The sequence below is a fragment of the Festucalex cinctus genome, chromosome 1 (assembly GCF_051991245.1).
Source record: "Festucalex cinctus isolate MCC-2025b chromosome 1, RoL_Fcin_1.0, whole genome shotgun sequence".
Lineage (NCBI taxonomy): Eukaryota > Metazoa > Chordata > Actinopteri > Syngnathiformes > Syngnathidae > Festucalex > Festucalex cinctus.
In genome coordinates this window covers 13425236-13445250 of record NC_135411.1, presented here as the reverse complement: position 1 = coordinate 13445250, position 20015 = coordinate 13425236, and the positions used below count along the sequence as shown (strand labels likewise).

At 38.9% G+C, this 20015-nt stretch overlaps 1 protein-coding gene across 2 annotated transcripts in view; it reads right to left on the bottom strand.

The window, feature by feature from the left end:
• Nucleotides 1-20015, bottom strand: part of pik3r2 (phosphoinositide-3-kinase, regulatory subunit 2 (beta)) — a 43777-nt gene that overhangs the window by 21533 nt on the left and 2229 nt on the right. Inside the window, exons 1-2 of one of the 2 annotated variants that reach the window (XM_077517953.1) lie at nt 15051-15185; nt 12681-13544 (exon numbers count right to left, since the gene is read on the bottom strand). In XM_077517953.1, the coding sequence (XP_077374079.1) occupies nt 12681-12999 (319 nt within the window). In that variant the 5' untranslated portion in view covers nt 13000-13544; nt 15051-15185. Of the gene's footprint in view, nt 1-12680; nt 13545-15050; nt 15186-20015 lie in introns of those variants that run through there. The other variant, XM_077517961.1, reaches the window with a different exon arrangement.

Genomic DNA, 20015 nt, shown 5'->3' with positions numbered 1-20015 from the left:
CCATAATTATCGGCTTACTTTTTGGTTATGGACATCGGCACTTTTTAAAGGGGTTGATTTTTCGGTATCAGTGGAAAATAGAATTATCGTGCATCCCTAGCAAAAATGTTGCTCATTGTTTTCCAAAGTAAAAGCAAATGTTTTGTTTTGATTCTATATGAGGATCATCAGCATGCTATCAAAGAGGACTACAGAAATAAATCACAGAATATTTACAAGTCCAATATTTATGTACTGATCTTTATTTGGACCCAGGAACGTAAGAGCTTATGTATCCTGAAAAAGCAGCTTTCTGTTGATTATTTGATGCCTCGTCCAAATTGAGTTAAGTTGAACTAAACTGTTTTTTGTATTTCGGGTGGAACTGACACAAGAAAACCAGAAAAAATCCATTCGGAAATCATTTTAAAGATATCAATGCCTGCCCACAACAATACCTCTTTACATTTTGAAAAGTATTCATTTTCTTCATCTTATCTTTGGCACTAGTTAGTCGAAATGACACAGTTAACAGAGGGCATTCTAATAAACTATACATTGACTACCCATGTGAGAAGAGTTATGAATATTTTATTTTTGGGGGGGATAAGAGATGATGATAAGAGTTTTCTTTCTTTCTTGTTTTTCCCCTCATAACACAACATCTCCTTAGCACTTCCTTTACATCATCTGTTACCAGTTTGGTATGTTGTGGACACAGTGACTACTGCATCCATTTAGTCTGCCTGCATGTTTGGCGAGAATGAGATTGGAACATGTGTGGCAGATTTGAGTCTTTGTGCACTACTGTGATAACGTTAAGGTTGTGAAAAGAACTTAAAGGTTCTGACGTCAAGCGCTGGCTTTGGTCCTGGCGTCTGAGTGTTATAATTCACACAGCTGCTGAAGATCCACGACATGCAAACAAAGGTTGAATTTAGGACAACCGATCAATGCTGCCATTTGTCTTGCGTAAAAGCTCGACGCTCAATTCAAGGAACACTTGAACTGGGAAAGAAATTGTCCCAAACTCAAGTTTAAAATACAGATGCAGCTAAATGCAGAGCTTATTATTACTTGTCGAGCCAGGCTGCAGCAATAAAGAAGGCAAATGGAAGGGTTGAGTGAAGGATTTACCATATTCTCCTCTTGAGGAGGAAACAGTCATATGCAAAAGAAATTTTAGGAAAAAGAATAGCTTTCATAAGCTGCCATATGTGTAAGTCTAAAAATGTTCACGTTTCAGACTACAAGAGTTATAACAGTTTACTTATGATGGCGTATTACGGCCACATATGAATATTTGTCTTTTAGAGGGGGTGGTAATGTTCCGAGAAATAATTCACAAATTTGCGACTTTATAAAGTGACAAAGTTGCGAGAAAAAAAACTCTAACAAATAAACGTAGCGTGCTTGTATGTTTCTGCCAATTTTTTTTTGTCTGGTTGTTAAATAAGGAGATAGTAATTGCTTTAGCAGAGATTAACCATATCATGTTCAGTATTCGCACTTTGAAGCGTTTGGTATTGCCAGTGACGATGACGCCTCGCTTTGCGAAGGTTTACAGATCAAGCATTTAAGTTAATTTGTCAAAATGTATATTCACTTGTACATTTATGTTTCCAGAATTATTACTTACACATTCTGACTATTTATTTTTTATTTTTTTTTGTATAAGTAAGTAAGTTGATGTGTCGAATTTGCTGCTCTCCATCATTCACATCATCAGTGACTTATAAAGTCACAAATTTGTCACTTTATAAAGTCGCAAATTTTTTAGTTTATTTCTCGTAAAAATTATGTTTTTTCTCCCCCTAATATTGTGATTTTTTTTTTCTTGGAATATATATTTTTTTACTTAAGCCATATTATTCTAAAGAAACCGCACCTCAACTTGATTTTTTTTTTTTTGCTACATTACCTACCGCTCCTAAAACCAGCCACAATGTTTTTTTTTGTTTTTTTTTTGTTTTTTTTAAAGTTTTTCCTTGCCCTCTTGTGGTTCAATCAGGGGATGCCGTAAACATTTATCAACTAAGGGCATGTGAAGCCCTTTGAGACTAAGATTAAGGGCTATATAAATAAACTTGACTTGACAAATACGGATATTTTGTATAGTCCTATCTATACTGTCTACATAATGTATCCCAAATTAATGTTGCAAATCTTGTGTTTGTGTGTTTTATTGCCCAGAAGCGGAGAGTAGACTGGAGGAAATGAAGCGACGTGAGGCTATATATTCTTTCTGTATCTTATTTTGTGTGACGTAAGCCTACTGATGGAGTCAAAGCTTACGTCACACAAAGTAGCTTGGTCATTTGCATTGTCCCACCTAGAACAGATGCATCTCCAAACTTCTGCTTTGGGAATGTCATCACATCTCCTCCCTTCAAGCTAATTGTTTCAACTTTCTATCAGTGGTATGAGTTGTTTTATTTGTCAATGGGGGTTGGGGGGGTGTAATTGCATGATATACACAGATATAACGTTTCAAAATGATACATTGTAAAGTTGTAATTGTATAAACTGTGAAGTTGGGTTTCTATTAAGAATAATGTTCACAGTTAGAGTATGGCTGCTTTTATTTTTAGATTCTATTTCCTATCAGCCCGAGTCCTCAAAAGGAGATGACTGGCCAGTTTAAAAGCATGCCGGTCACTCCAAACGTGTTTGTTATGTTCAGTGGCGACAAGACCAGTTGGTGCCTGGCTCACGGATGGTGTGTAAGCGTATGTAATGCTGCCGGTCAAGTTTCATTGCTGCATGTCTCAGCTGCACCCCGACTAAACAGACACGCAATGTTTCATGACCGGGCAAGACCATCCATTCCTCTGTCACAACACGCTTCCACGCCGCACGTGTTCGAGTCGGCCTCGACGACAAATGCGGGTGATTGGCACACAACTTTAGATCGGGTTTCACCGGCCTCCGGGCACTGCTTCGCAGACACTGTAATGTGTACTAAAACCTGTCCAAGAAAAATAACTAGAAAGTTCTTCCTACACTTGACTTAATAAACTGTTACTCATAGTATCATTCAGAAAAGATTAGGAAATTAAACACTGAGCATGTTAGGTGAACCTCTGTGCCCTTACTAGGACTCCACAAAAATGTGCCGATACTTTGACATCAATACAACTTTAGGTGGAGTTGGAGTACTGATGTCAAGAAACTTCAAGGTAAACAAGGATGACAACACTCTGCAAATTGTGCTCTGCAAAATGGATAATGAGAAAGCTAGCTGCGCTATCGTCCCGGAAATGATAGTGTGATAAAGTGTAACTTTGGGCTGCATTTAAGTGAAATGTGTGGCAACGAAAACATGCTACTGGATGTTAAAATGTCAATAATGGCATGTTGTTACTTTAATAAGTGTCATTTTAGTAAAACTTAAGCCACGCTCACAAAAAGTTTGCGTTTTTGAGATAGATGGATGAGTACTGATACTAGTTATTGGCCATCCTCTTGTGGCGAATTAGAAGTTAGAATAGAAAATCAACATTAATTTCATACAATTTTAAGAAAAAAATGCTAGTATACTATATTGGGATATACAGGTATTTCTTTAAAATTATCTGTCATTGTTTTTGGGGGATGCGATTGGCTGACAACCAGTTCAGGGTGTACCCCGCCTACTACCCAAAGCCAGCTGGGATAGGCTCCAGCACCCCCACGACCCTCGTGAGGAGTAAGCGGTTAAGAAAATGGATGGATGGATGGATGGATGGATGGATGTTTTTTTTTGTATCAAAGGTATTAATGTATCGGTATCGCTGCCCACTCAAGAGTTGAGTACTCGTACGAGTATCGGCCTGAAAAAAGTGGTATTGAACCTCCCTACTCGTACTTAAGCCTGGTACACATATAAGGATTTTTCAAATCTTGAATTTTTGTTTACCTTTGTCAGATGCCACACATAAAAATAAAAAACAATCGGACATTTAACAGCTTTGGTCATATTGTGTATGAAGTGCGCAACACTGGTCAAGATTCCAGTCCTCCGTGAGAAACGTCTCGCGTGATTATTCGTGATCTAATCAAAACCGGAAGGGGAAAAAACAACAACAACTGAAACAAATTGGAAACGACAAGACACACCATGGAAGACAACAAACGCGACGAACCGGAAGTAATGATGGTGGTTTGCGGACTACTTCTCCCACGAGCTGCTCCTCCATGGTAGAGGTCCACCGGACTTTGTGCTTCTGGTATGCTTGTTGTTTTTGTATATGCGCACTTCCGTCTTTTTCAGTCAGGGCGCCTCTTGATTGGCTGCATTCCGTTTGACATCGCAGTTGGTGGTGCAGGCGCATCTCGGCGTCCCCGCCGACGTTAAGATTTTTGTCGTAAATATCGAACACGCTCATTATTTAAGATTGTCGGCCCCAACTGGCTTTAGACTCAATTATCGGGACAAATCCATTCTTAACACATCTCACATATAAAGATAATCTTATAAGATAAGCTTATAAGACAAAAGATTGTCGGGCGTTTGGTCGGGAAGGGGCAATATCGGGACAAAAACAGCCTGACTCTCTTTATGTGTGAACCAGGCTTTAGACTGATAAACAGTGGAATCAGTGCATCCCGAATGTTTACAGAGTAAACATTTGTTTCTTATAGTCATCAACCAGTTCAGTTCCATTACGGAAAAAAAGTGACATCACTGTCCTTTCCTTCAAACCACTTTCCAAAGATTAAACGTTGAACGTCCTTTGACCACAAGCTCTCTTAGTAATGAATGATGTTTTAAAATGATAACAGTTTAATATGGAAATATTAATGAGGTGAACTCATACAGTCATACAGTCATTAAAATTGGTACAATAACACATTTTCTGGTACTAAATTAAAAATGCACCAGGAAAATGTGCTCAAGCACTGCAACTTGAAACGTGCTGCAATTGCTTAAGTCCAGGAACCAAATCCAGCTGGCTGCCATGCTTGCAGTGTGGCCTTGGCTTTCACCTCTGTTGCCCTCACCCCCCCTCCCTTTTCAGCCTGTCCACATCTTTTCCCATTCTCTACTGTCTTAGACCCTCTCCCACCTCCTTCATGGATTCTTTGAAAGCGTTTTCCAAGTAGTGTGGGGGGAGAGAGCGGAGTGGAGGCCTCTCCTTTCTGAGAACTGGCCCCGCTTACATGGTTTATGGGTGTCCAGAGACAGTATCAGACGTGTATGTGAATCGGGGAGCGAGGCTGCAGAATGAGGACGGGAGGCGGGACGAGGAGAAGGGAGGAGTTTGCAAACATGCCAGATCATGGTTCACCTCAGCAAGCAATTGGAGTGAAGCCAGGGAAAGAGTGATATCAAAGGGGAATAAAAACGAATAATTCTGGAACTCTGGTTACAGGTGTAGCTTTTGCTTGGAAGGCGGGTGGTATTATAGCGACTTGTTTTCATTTTGATCAAAAGTCAGCTTACATGATTAATAAAGTTTATGAGTTTGACTTGCAACCACTTCAGTGCAAAAGAGACATGGTTAAAAATGAAATGTCATTTATTCAAGCAAAACCCAGCAAATAATGAGAAAGGTTCCAGGATTACTGTCACAAAAGATATATTTCAAACCCAAAAGACAAACTTTGAGTTTTCCCTTTCAGTGTGGACCAGTCGATCAGCCAGCATGTCTGCAGAGAGTTCCTGCAGCGTTGGATTCATTCAGTGCCCGAGAAGTGGCGAGCGTTGTGGCAAGATGTGTGGCTGCTTCACCATGACAACGCACTCACTCAAAATGCCCCGCTTCTGACACTTGCTCACCGTGCTGAAGCAACTTCCCTACTGGCTTCATGTGAGATTTTTTTTTTTTTTCAACTCTTTCCCAAGGTCATTGAGGGGACCCGTTTTGAAGATGTTTGTTCGTTAATGTGACTGCTTTCTAAACAGGGACTTCATTATTGGAATCGTTCCATTGAAGAAAGAAAATCCTGCACAGGTCACTGAAATATGTTGAAACAGACCAAGTAATAAATAAAATAAAATCATAAAAATCAAGTATTGATTTTTTTTTTTCAACAAAATTATTTAAAAAAAACAAAAAACAAACCTAACTTCAGAAACTGTCCTTGACAGATATTATTTGCTGAACAAACACTGGAGACAATCCCTGCATTGTAACAATTTTTAGCAACTCTCGTAGACTCTTCTGCATCGTCAACAGATATTTTGGCCGACTACTAATAGTGAGCAAGCCCAGAAAAGCCATCCTTCCATTTAAACCAAACACAACTGGAGCCGTTTGCTAGGGAGTAGAGGGCAAAATAAATTTCAATGGGTGGAGAAGTGTGAAAAAATAAAACAAAAAACAAAAACAGATTACCGGTAACCAATTCACTGACTGTTCAATTAGCTGTCCCTTGTTAGCTGTCACTTGTTAGAGGCATTGAACATGGACAATTTATACATATTTTTCAACATGATAATGATATAATTATGTATTTTTTAATAGAAATTACATTCTAATATATTAAATACAGTGAACCACCACCTATTTGCAGTTCCCTCTACCACTATTCATGTTTTTTTTCCCCCCTACAGCGCGCCTTAGCTAGCTAGCTATGCCTACACCACAAAAATGCATCTTCCCTGGACGCCACATTTTACAGAACAGTTCAGTGTTGTTATTTAAACCTCCAAGCAAGGAGATGACGCTGTGGTTAAGTCCCCCGCCCGTCTGCCATGCCAAGAGGAACCCCAGAGGCCTGTTAGCTCACGAGTTAGCTGGTGGCTAGCATTTTTAAGTGAAGTCAACTTTTTAGTCACAATATGGAATGCTACGCGAACATGTAGTGACATTACAAGATTGTTAGAGGAAGTAGCATCCATTTTACAGCGGGATGTGGTGTCATGCTTTCAGTGGACATGCCTTTTATTTTTAACGATTTTGAAGCCTTGTTTTACATTAGGCGTTTTTCCACCAACAAGCCGAGGAACTTTGAGTTCTGGGTAAAGTGAGTTCTTGGTTGTAAATGTTCAGCAGGGAATTTAGAATTGTGTTTCCACAGCGTCTTCGAGTTCTCGGTAATTAATTCAAATGAGTTTGATGGAGTCCAGCCGATGTAAAAACAACGCCCTCAAATCAATCAGCTGTGGTCTTTGCAGCCCGCCCCTTCAAAGTTCCTGCCTGGCCCTGCTGCTGAGATAGTACTTGGAAACCCCCTGGGGAATTTAACTACCCTGGTAATTGTTGTTGGTGGAAAAATGCCCAAACTGAATTTTACTAAGGTAAACAAAAGTTCTCCAAAAGTTCCAGCGGTGGAAAAACGCCTTTAGTAGCTGATTGGATTTGATATATTTATGGTTGGTTTGGTGTATAGACAATTATAAACATTTGTAGTGGGTGCCTGAAATGTTTTGTTTTTTTTGCTATTCACGGCAGGTCTTGGTCCCTATTAGGGCTGCACGATATTGGAAAAACATGCGATATGCGATATACTTGCTGAACATAGCGATATCGATATTATTGCGATATTTAACATGTACCTAAAGAAGGAAATTTTTATTACCTAATGAAAGAAAAACATTTTTGATGTGGCAAAATAAGCAACCTTAATGTAATCTTAGTTAATTAATTCTAATTATGTCTTGATCATTTTAAACTATTGAATGGCGATGCACATTTTAGTTAGCATCTGACTGGTCAAATTCATATAAAAAGCATAAAATTCCATATAAAACTTATTGCATGCCTTTGCGATATGCATATTGCAAGGGCCAATATCGTGATATCGATATTTATTTGATATATTGTGCAGCCCTAGTCCCTATGCCCTGCAAAAGCTGGGGTTGACTGTATAATAAAATTAAATGCTTATATTGTAGGCTATTGCTGGCCCTCTATGCCAAATGTAGCCACGCTAACAAAAGCTCTTTTCACACAATGGCCAGAATGTCAGTTCCAGGAGAGAAATGAAAGTGATATTTGTCAAATTTGGGTCTGACCACAGTGTCCTCCATTCATTCGCACAGCTCGCGCCCCCCCTCACTCCTTTCTCACCAGGCCACTGGCCAAGGGTATCACTTGGCGCTACAGTCTCACCAAATCACTGAAAATTTATGCCTGCTGCCCAACTGGTTTGTCTCAGCGTCTGTCAACGCACGACGATATTCACTGGAGCACCTGCATTTGCTGGTCAAAGTAAATGGTGCGGATTGTCACTAATGTGCACTCTTGCCTTTCCTGAAATTGAGAAGCGCTCGGAAAACATTTGTGACGCATTAAAGCGTATCTGTTGCTATAACAGCTTTTCAGAAAAGAACAGAGAATTTCCTTTAAAAGTCATGCATCTGAATGGGAGACTGTACTTGTGTGTGCAATGAATGCTCAATTGGTTCAAGCCGAGGTAATGCAAAGTTCACGGCCTACGTGCTCAGAGCCAAACCTGCCTGGGCCATCTGTCAAAAATGCAGGCAGAATTACAGAGAATACGGCTTCTGACCAATGAGGAATGTACGGGTTAAAAGCAGCGACAATTCTGCTTGAATTCTGCCAAATTTCAATATTCAACTAATCATCAAAAGACAACTTTTATATTGCAGATTATTGTTTTGTTTTGTTTTATTTATCTTAAGTAATCTTGTCATGGGATTTTAATCAATGCGGGCTTTCTGCACTTGATTTCGTCAGCTGAAATCCAGAGGGTGTTGCCAAGGTGTAAAGCTTCTCTGGAATTAAATGAACTCTTTATGGTCCCAGAGGAAATAACCATTAGCTTGTATTATAATGAAATGCTAATCAGGTTTGATCGGGCAATACAGACACTTAGGAGAATTACAACAAGTGCATGTTAGCTCACTTTAATGAAGTTGATAATTTAACACTATCAACACTATATATATTTGGTCCCAAAGGAATTTGTTGACATTTTTTCTTCTTCAGTTTCCTTCGTGTTTAATGTTTTGAGAGCAATTGTTTAGTTATAAGAAAGGGAGAAAAATTTATCAGGAATATGTTGGTAAATAATTAAAAAAATAAACATTTAATCAACAAGAGTGCACCGGGCAGGAAGATGAAAGAAGAAAGAAATATATATTTGCACGGCACCAGACCAGACTGGCATTTTGCTCCTAAAATTTGAGATTGTGCAAGAACATTTTTTATCTACTCACACCAGTTTGACAACTACATTTTTTTTTTTAAATTACTATTCCTGAATATTTTTGTTGACAAACTTCTGCTCCACACTTCAGTCCATATATCAGTGAAGTAGTGAAAATGAGTAGAGTGATTACTTTTGCAAGTCGACTTATGTGCTCCCATAAATGTTCTACTTGTCCTACAATTTCAACTAAGAGGTGACTGTGCTCCTAGTAAAAATAAATAAATAAATAAAATAAAATAAAATAAAATAAAATAAAAAGTCTGCTGATGTCCCATTTTGTGTATTCAATTAAATTTTAGTTCACAAAAATGTCAACATATTTCATCATAGCCGTTATTTGCAGGATTAGCCATCATCTTCATTTGAAGAGCTAAATACACTTGGTTTGATATACTAAATAAGATTTATAAAAAAATAACACAAGTAAAAGGCCAATGTAAGGGTATCAAAATTGAAGGACGCAATAAATCAATGGTACTCATTTGACCAATACTGGTTTGAAATGATAAAGAGTGAATGCACACAGTTTACGCAATCACATCCCTCTGAATATTAACACATTCATAGCGACTAGAGAGTGTTTGGGTATGAAAGGATCAAAGGATGGTGATTTTATTTGCTTTCACAAACATGCCAGACTAATGCTTAATTCGTAAAAAAACACAAAGGTAACTTTTAAAGCACTGACCTTCAGCAAAATAAATAAATAAATAAACTGAACAGTATGCGTTGAAATGCTATGGAGGGGCCATGACGCAGTTTAAAATAAAAAGACACCACCATCTTTGAACAGTAAATCTGGTGTTTGTTTTTTCTTCTTCTTTTTGTGTGAGCTGTTGTGTAAAAGTGCAAAAAAAAAAAGAAAAGAAATCCACAGCATGTGATTTTACAGAATGTAATGTCAAACTAAGCTGTGGAGGCAGTAAAAGATGTTTGTGTAGATGTGACGACAGGAACAGCAGGACGGCTCATTCTAGACGCTGACACTGTTGTCTTAAAGAAATCACCCAAACATTGTTAATTTGATAGTAACTAAATGTAGTTTGTAATTATTATTTTAAACACTCATTCACAACATTTTACAAATTCAACATCAAATGCTACTCTTGCTGGTGTCAACCACCTTTAGCGGCAAGACATGATGTAATCAGTTCCACATGCCTATGACAATTGACAATCAATTAATCGCTTGTTACTGGGCCCATACCCATTGTAAAACATTCCCGAATTAATAATACTGTTCTGTATAACACCAAACTAGTTTTCATGACTGGCCAGATGGTAGTTATAACACAAAAAAAAAAATCATAGAAATATATCACGTCATCCTATTATTACACACACACACAGCTACCCTGCATATGTGAAGTATATTTTCAACAACAAAAGATGGAATTTGGTATTTAAAAATGCTAATAATGTCTGTATAAAATAAAATGTCTGTTGTAATGATACAGTATCAACTGAAAATTCTGATACTCTAAGATACGAAACTGTGTCGTAGGAAATGGCAGAAATTCCAGAATATACACAGCCATATCATCTCACACATCATCACCAATCGTAACATAATAATAATAATAGTAATAATAATAATTATTATTATTATTATTATTATTATTATTATTATTATTATTATTATTATTATTATTATTATTGTTATTATCATCCATCCATCCATTTTCTGAACCGCTTACTCCTCACAAGGGTCGCGGGGGGTGCTGGAGCCTATCTCAGCGGGCTATGGGCAGGGAACCCGGAGAAGATCCACTTAGGAACGGGGAGAACATGCAAGGAAGGCCGGAGCCTTGACTGGAACCTGAGTCCTCAGTACTGGGAGGCGGACGTGCTAACCAGTCATCCACCGTGCTGTCCTGTTATTATCCATCCATCCATCCATTTTCTTGACCGCTTATTCCTCACAAGGGTCGCGGGGGGTGCTGGCGCCTATCTCAGCTGACTTTGGGCAGTAGGCGGGGGACACCCTGGATTGGTTGCCAGCCAATCGCAGGGCACACAGAGACGAACAACCATCCACACTCACAAGCACACCCTAGGGACAATTCGGAACGTCCAATTAACCTGCCATGCATGTCTTTGGAATGTGGGAGGAGACCGGAGTACCCGGAGAAGACCCACGCGGGCACGGGGAGAACATGCAAACTCCACCCAGGAAGGCCGGAGCCTGGACTCGAACCGGAGTCCTCAGAACTGGGAGGCGGACGTGCTAACCACTCAACCACCGCGCCGCCCCTGTTATTATTATTATTACTATTATTATTATGTTAGATTGTTTTCAAAACAACACCGATAGAAGATACATTTCTTCAAAAAGCCGACAGTCATCTGACCTGAGTGAGTAAAACCGTGGCTAGGAAACATGGCCTGCGCTGGACTACTAAAAACCTTGAAATTGCAAACCATCCAACCTCATTTAGCTCAGCAGTACAGTTGAGAACAGAGTTGGAAATCACACTGCCAACAAGATCCACACTATTTGATGTAAATGCTTCAAAAAACTTTCCTGAGTCACGGATGTCATAAAATCATAAAATCCAACACTATTGAACCATTTGTCAAAAATTTTGGTGTATTCTTACAGTCATAGTAAAAAGTGTAAAAAAAAAATAAAATAAAAAAATGAATACTAATTTTCTGAAATACAGACACTTAATTTCCTAGGTGGGCCAGATCTGGCCCCCGGGCCCAGCGTTTGACACCTGTCGTATGGTGTCATATTTTCTTAAAATTTATGGTTTGAGAATGATTAATTATGGATGAAAATAATCTCACAGAGATATACTCTGGTGCAAAGCTTATTTTCTCCCAAATAAATGTCCTTTGCACATTCAAATCCCTGCCAAATTGTCATATTCTATGAATCTAGTGTTTAACATTCTGTAAAGAAATATATATATACCTTGAAAATGTGTATAATGCAGGGAAAATTTAGAAAACGTTTTACTTAAAATTCAATTGTAATATATATATATATATATATATATATATATATATATATATATATATATATATATATATATATATATATTAGGGGTGTGAATTGCCTAGTACCTGACGATTCGATTCGTATCACGATTCACAGGTCACGATTCGATTCGATACCGATTAATCCCGATACGAATTTATAAGTCGATTGTTGCGATTTTTTTTCATTCAAATTTAGAAAATACTAATCAGTAAGCTTGTAGAGTGTAAGATTTATATGAAAATGTATTATTTATTTATCTGAAATTTCAGTCTTATAGAGGTTGTAATCTGTTTCATGTTTGAACAGCATTAAAATAAAATATTAAGGCTTAATGTTCCGTTCATATAACATTCTTCCATGCTCAAGGTGTGAATCCTAAAAAAAAAAAAAAAAAAAAAAAAATAATAAAAAAAATCGATTCTGCCGATTATTGAATCGATTATATATATATATAATATATATATACATATGTATATATATTATTATTATTTTTTTTCATTTTGGGGTTAAAACTGAAAATGTTTTTTCATGTCTGTCCATCAACTAATATAAAAACATACTGGAAAATCAAACCCCCTTCATTTGCAATAAACAATGCTGGTGGCCTTACCTTGACATGACTCCGGTGTGGGAGCAGCAGGTAAGGGTCGCTGAGACCTGGGTTGACTGGACGGGAGCGCCATCTTGACGGGGCCCACATATTCGACGTACGTTCCGGGGAAGTCGCCCCTCTGCTTGGAGCGCTCGTTGTAACCGAGAAGCCAGCCCAGGCACTCGGGCTTCTCTGCGCAGCCCTCGTGGTAGTTCTCCACAGACAGCAGCGAGGCCTTGCTCACAATCAGGAGGTCCCCTGGCTGCAGATCCAAGTCTTCCTCCTGGTCCTTGGTGAACACGTACAGGGCACGGTACTGGAAACCTTCCGTTGCCATTTTGCGAGGGAAGCGCGTTTCAAAATGGCCGCCGAGCGGAGGATTATATGGCGCAGGCCACGTCACCCTGCAGTAAGTGGGTCCCAGCTAGACAGAAATGTCCCCCCGAGAAAAGCAGCAAATGAAAAGTTGGGCGTTGCGGGGGCGGCTTTGGCGGGGACCCACGGAGTCACCCGAAGCTTAGGAGCATTTTCACAAGTCCGCAAGGTAGCGCTTGACCTCCGCAGGCGTATTTCAGACCTGACCGGTGTTGGCCAAGTGGTGCACTTTCCTCAGCTTGATACCGCGGTTGAGCCAGATGATGGAGCAGAGGGAGAGCGTCGGCAACATGCTCCTGAAAGCGACGATCACCTGCTGGCGGATGGATGCTACGGGAGCTGCCGGGTTCAAAAATTTGCCAGTGGAGATTTTGCCCGTGTGTCGCCGGCTCCCTGTGGTGGAATCAAGTGGTCTAAATTGGAGTACCAGTAGCGGAGCGGGACGGTCTTTAATCCTCTTCGGTTCTATAAATCTCCCACATGTTCTGGACAGGGATTATGAGCAACCTGCAAGGACATTAAAAGACACAAAAAAAAGAGAGAAAATTTGAAAAATGAATTTAAAAAATAAATATATTTATTACCGGTAATAATCAAAAAAAAAAAAACGTGAGTCATTCCATAAAGTCTAAATATTCGCGGTGTCAGCGGTAATTCGGTTCAACGAATGTTAAAAAGCGCATGAAAATGGCGAATGGTGGCAGCGCCACGCATTTGCGCAGTCGTCGGAAAGGACAGATCGGATGATGCTGCTGCGTCATAACCAACAGCAACCAGACTTGGTCCCTGGACAAGAGCCTCCATTCCCTTCGCTCCACATTCACACACTCGCGGCTTGAACTGATGCGTCACAATTTGCTCAGGAACATGAACTTTGACTGTGAAATCGGCATGCTATGCAAATGATTGCGTGTTCCAAGAAAAATGTTTTCGTTGAAGGAGAGTACGAAGGAAAACCTGACATGTACTAAGGCTAAGGGTGGGGGGGGGGGGCTCCACTAGAATTTGGTGGAACATGCAACAGAGGCTTGGTAGTGATTTACTTTCTGCAGGAGAGAAAAAGCAACACTGTGTTGCCTGCAAAATATTTTTTGGCTTCATTCTGTCATCAGAGCTTCATCACTCTTGTGCCAAGATGACAGATTTGCAGAGTCAAGTGATGCCAAAGCCGGCCACATAAGAACAAAATACCGTTTTGAAATAACACTACGTTCACTCAAGCAAAAATGTGATCTTACGACGCAAAAAAATACGAAAGCGACAAATACAATTCGCAGCAACCGAATATCAACGTTATCACTGCTTGTAAAAGCAAAAAAAATTCAGCCAAATAATTCCTATATTCGTATACGAAAAATACGACCGTCCTTTTCACATACCATCCGAGACGCAACCGGGCCCGAATGTTCCAAAGTTGCGTTTGGAAAATGGGTGCAACTGGACGGAGGGAAGAGATGGCGAGCGAGGACGAGGGGAAGAGATTAGGGTTTGCAGATTAAGTACAACATCTGCGGTCTGTAGACCAGCCAAGGACGACGATTATGTAGATGCAGGTAGACACACCAGCTCGGAGAAACTGAAAGGTGGATGCAAGTTTTGGTGTTTCTGTGGCAAGAGTTACGAGCTATTTAGGGCGATGTTTAAAAAAAAAAAGAAAAACAAAAATGTCCCAAACCAAATAGGCCTGCGTAGGCCCGACGTTGTGCAACCAAAAATGCTGGATGAATAGATACTGTTAAGAGTGATGCATTGCAGACACTAAAATAAAAGTAGGTGAGCGCACGATTTAAAAAATATAATAATAATAATAATAAAAACGCATAATCGTACTGGTTAGCTTCGAATACCGAAGGGCATGCTTTCGAACCACATGACAGTGTGGTCCCCTCGCGACATTTGGAAAGAGAACATAAATTCCTTATAAAGCGGATAGAGGTACAATATCGTTTTGTCTATTTGGGGGGGAAAAGAAAAAAGAGAGCGATCGAGGATGCAGCCGAGTGCAACACTCACCCCACTTTTGGTTGAGAGAGAAGTCGGACGGGCTCAGCCAGACTCTCCGTTCAACATCCTTCCCAGTCGACAAGCGAGAGGTGCCAGGCGGGACACGTGGCACTGGCATACCCAACCACAGCCCGCAATCCTCACACCACCATAACCCCCCCCCCCCCCCCAGCCCTACCCCCTCCCTTCTCCCTCCACCTGCTCGAACCCCGCCCCCTCCTCCCCACCCAACACCCCCCCTCCCCTCCCATCCTCACTCAGCAAAAAAGTCCAATGGTTGATTCCAGTTGCCGTCTGGTGTGTTTACAGTCCGGCTGGGAAACAAGTTGAAGAAAAGTCGAAGGCAAACGGCGGCGTGGCGAGCGCCCTCGTGCGATAATCCCGTTGCCACGACTTAGTTCCGGCAAAGTGGCGGCGCGAGTCGTGCGAGGTGAAAGAAGAGTCGTCGGAGTCCTGCTCAGAGAGTGTTGAAGAAGCAGTCCAGTGTGCGAGGCAGCAGCTGGCCAGCTCGCCATCACGAGATCCATCCTTTCTATTTTTATTTTATTTTTTATTTTTTTATTACAACTTTCTATTCAGTCAGAGAAAGAGAGCAGGCGGGAAAAACCGGAGCACTTTGCTGTCGGCGGACTCCAAACGGCTGAGGGAGACCACAGGAAAATAATTAATGAATAGGCAGCAAGTAACTCACTGTTGCTAGAGCGAGGGAAAGCTCTTCCCGCGACGTGATTGGCTGCCGCGCGCACCATGTGCTACCCAGTCACCAGAGAAGCCGGGCAAATCAAGGAAACGTTCTAATATTAGAAAATGTTTCTAGGCAGCCATCACGCATCTGACCCAAACAACTGCACCTTTTCACCACACATACGAGCTTGACTCAATATTTTAGACACGTATTTGATGAAATCAGAGATGATTTAACAGGAAAATCATTAGTTTGTGGTTACAGAAAGACATTCTGGCAAACATCCCAGCCTCTACATATTGAAATATGGTGACTACTAACTGGCATCTTACAAAGTAGGATCATTATATAGAATTATGAAATATGTACAACTGGTGAGCTTATACAGTATCATTTAAACAATGTATTTTGTGTAACTACATTTAATTTTAATTACTTTCATGGGCATTTATTCCTGAATTGACATGTATTTTACAACTACACTTTTTCATCTCAATTTAGAACCAGGCAGGGATGAAGAATATTTTTTAAAAACCATCCAACACTTGTGAAACTGAAAATTATATGCTGATGACACTGGGAACTCCCAGAACTTTTTGTTTGACTTTTGAATTAAGAATAAAACAAACTTGAACATTGTGCAAATCTGAAAAGTTGTTCAATAAATTCAAGTTAACAACCAGAATTTGTTTTTTGTTTTGTTTTTTATTTTCACACCAACATTTGTTTACTTTTTACTAAAATGAATATCGGCTCCAAATATCGGTCATCAGCCTCCTTTGTAACTAATATTCGGTATCAGCCTTGAAAAAAGCATATTGATCTATCTCTAATGGAAATGTGTCACCAAAAACCACAGCATTCGATCTTTGAGGTCCGCTTGTGAAAAATAACAAATAAACAAGTAAGAATGGTTTTATTATTGACACATGAATCTATACAATAATAGGGCTGGGTATCGATTCAGATTTCCAGAATCGATTCGATTCGATTAACAAGTGCCCGATTCGATTCACAACAATTTTCAATTTGGTTAAGGAATTCATGCTGCAAATAGCTTCTTACTCTAATTTAATGCATTAGTAAAAATATGAATATTTACATTAAGAATTGAATCCATTGCAGTTACACTAATAATCTGTTTTATTTAACATGGCCTTATAAAAACAAATAATAATTTAAATCAATTACAACCACAGTACAGGCTGTGTAAATTGACAAAAAATAAATAATTGACACTCCCGACATTCACATTGTCGTGACATCCATCCATGCATCCATTCATTTTTCCCCACAAGGGTCGCGGGGATGCTGGAGCCTATCCCAGTTGGCTTGGGGGGGGTCGATATATCGATACATGGTTTTATGTATCGATATTGGGATATGAAAAGGCGTATCGATGCGATATCGATATTTTGAACCCAGCCCTATACAATAACCTCGTATATTTCATGATTTTTTTTTTTTTTTGCTAAGGTCATACTATGGACTTGTCATTCAAAGCATGAATCTTAATAACGAAGGTTTGTGCCTAAGTGACACCCATTGAAAAGGAATTGGAGAGGGGGGGTAATTTTATGAATCATATATTTTTTTTAAATAATCGGCATATTAATCAGTAATCGGTATTTTTTTTCTGCCAAAAATCAGCATCGGCTTCAAAAAATGCATATCGGTTGGGCCCTAAAAATAATGAATACAGTACATTACTTTTAAGATGGTGAGATTACATAACATGTTCCTGTATTATCTTTCTCATCTATCATATATTGACACATTTGGGTTTCAGAGGAACCAAGTGTCGGCGAATGCAAAAATTTGCAGCAGTTCACCGACACACCTCAAAATGGGTGAGAAAAAAATCCGGATAGAATGTTAAAATAACCTCAGAGTAATTGCTGGTGAATGGAAGGAAACAGTTAATGCTGTAAAGTTTGCGTTGAGACTTTACGGCCGTGCTGCTGGAGGAGCTGATGACTGAGGCACCACGCATGCAGCCTGGCCCTGGGCCATGGAGCCACATGCAAGTGAAAAATCCACTGCGCCACAGTGGAGACGAGAGACAGGCCAACCTTTCAGGAGGACTTCTCCTCCTAAAATGGAGGCTTGGGTATCGTGCAATTTTTGCTTGAATTCACGAGGACGTTGTGAAATGCAAACATTTACTGCAAGGTAATAATTGTGGGCCATTGAGAGAATTTTCGAAGCCACAACTTTTACTCACTTTAGGAGCACAAACAAAACATAAGCCGTGAGCAATTGGACCCTTGACGGTTGAATTTGTCTTTTCAATAGTAAACAGTTAGTTACGTAGTTTTAAACTGTTTTTTTTTTTGTAAATGTTCACTTTTTAAGTAGCATTTTAGCATTCTTACTTAAGTTGCTATGCAATTGTAAAAGTAAGCTAAAGCAGATAAAGCTATCGTTCGTGCTCCCTCTTGTTTATTTATTTATTTATTTATTTATTTGTGTTCTTAAATCTCTCCACAAGATGCTGGCACCTCTGCTAAAAACGGCTACAGCTTTGGTTAAACAGAACACTCAATTGGTCCCCTAAAATTAAAATATTAATAAATATAATTTATTCCGTATTTGGTTGAGTTTTTCATGTTCTCTGAAAAAAAAAAATACTAACTGCATTATTTGAGGAGGATGAATAAATGAAGTGAAATTAAGCGCAAGAAGAGGATCAAAGAAGACACCCTACTAAAACGTACTAACAGTCGCACACACTGAGCACGGAGAATATATGGCTGTGACTATTGTTGTATGCTCTGTTTGTATTTACTTCTGCTCTATGAGTGTTAAAGTATCAACTTAACATTATCTATAAAACATTTTAAATCAGGCACTGCTGTATACAAAGTGCTGTACATGAAACAGAAATCGGTCATGCAGTAAAACGTAAGATAAGTAAAATAAGAACAAAACAAAACATTGTAAGTATACAAGTAAATAAAATTTACATCAATAAATTAATAACAATAAGTAGGTACGTGTGTTTGAAGGTTTATAAATACAGTACTGTAACATTTATGTTAATTTCTGTTTACCATCTACCACGTTTTGCATCATGTTAGCATTTAGATAATAATTTTGTTGGATTGAAAGATGTGGTTTGGTTGAACATCTTGTTGAAATAAATATACAATGCTTAGTGTTCTGCCTATAATTGTTTCTGATCAATGTGAAAGTAGCAGTTGTTTAAAAGTTTAGCATTTCTGTAACATGTATGCTAATCTCAGTTAGTCTGTCTACGGCATGTTGCATTTCATGCTAGCGTTAAGCTAGTGGGCTTTGGTGAAGATAAAAAGTGGTTTGGTTTGTCTACTCTTAACATTTTGTGTCTTCTTCATATATTGTTATTAATTATTTCCGTTCCATGTGTAATTTTTATAGTATACTTCTACTAGGAGTGACAAATAACTTGAATCAAGCACATTTTTGTTTTTTGTGCCATCGCTGAAACACAATATTAAAACTGGTGTCTTATTCACAGTCCGTACTTTAGTTTATTTTTATTTTTTTTTAAAACAAATACAAATGTCTTCTCAACAGAGACAACTTTCTGTGAAAAAAAAAAATTATGTATTGTCATGCAACATGTCAGTCAGTCACAATCAATTGTTTCATTTTATAAACTGTGACAATTTTTGGGTAACATTGCAAAAGTAAATAAATAAATAAAATTACTTAAATATTAAAACCAATTAAATCAATATTAATATTCCTCAGAAATTGTGTGCTTCAAAAAGTCAAAACATAAAATGTGTTTTAAAACTGAAGATATAAAACACATTTTTTTATAGAAACTTTTTTTTTAAATTATTTTTTATTTTTTTGCTTTTATTGAGTCCAAAATCAAACTGAGTCCGTTCCTGGACAGATAAATGTCTTACCCAAGTCAAAGTAAACTCATGAGTCTCTTCTTCGCCTGAAGACTTCCGTACATTTCACCGCCACTCATATGAGGGGCTCCCCCTAGTGGCCCGCCAAGTAATTGCTCAATAAGTAATGAACAAAGGAGCCAATGTAGTGGCTGTATATTAACTACAACTATCGATACTTGCGCAGGCATATCGATAATCTATCGGGAGACAAAGTATCACGATTTATCGCAATATCGATATATCATCATACTCCTCGTGACAACCAGAACAATTAGATTGATGAAGGATGAATTAACCCACATTTGCACTTCTCGCCATTCATACAACCGAATAATATTTTGATGTTCATTTAAACAGGCCCACATTTAACAGTGAAGATGTCAATTTGTGGATAAACTG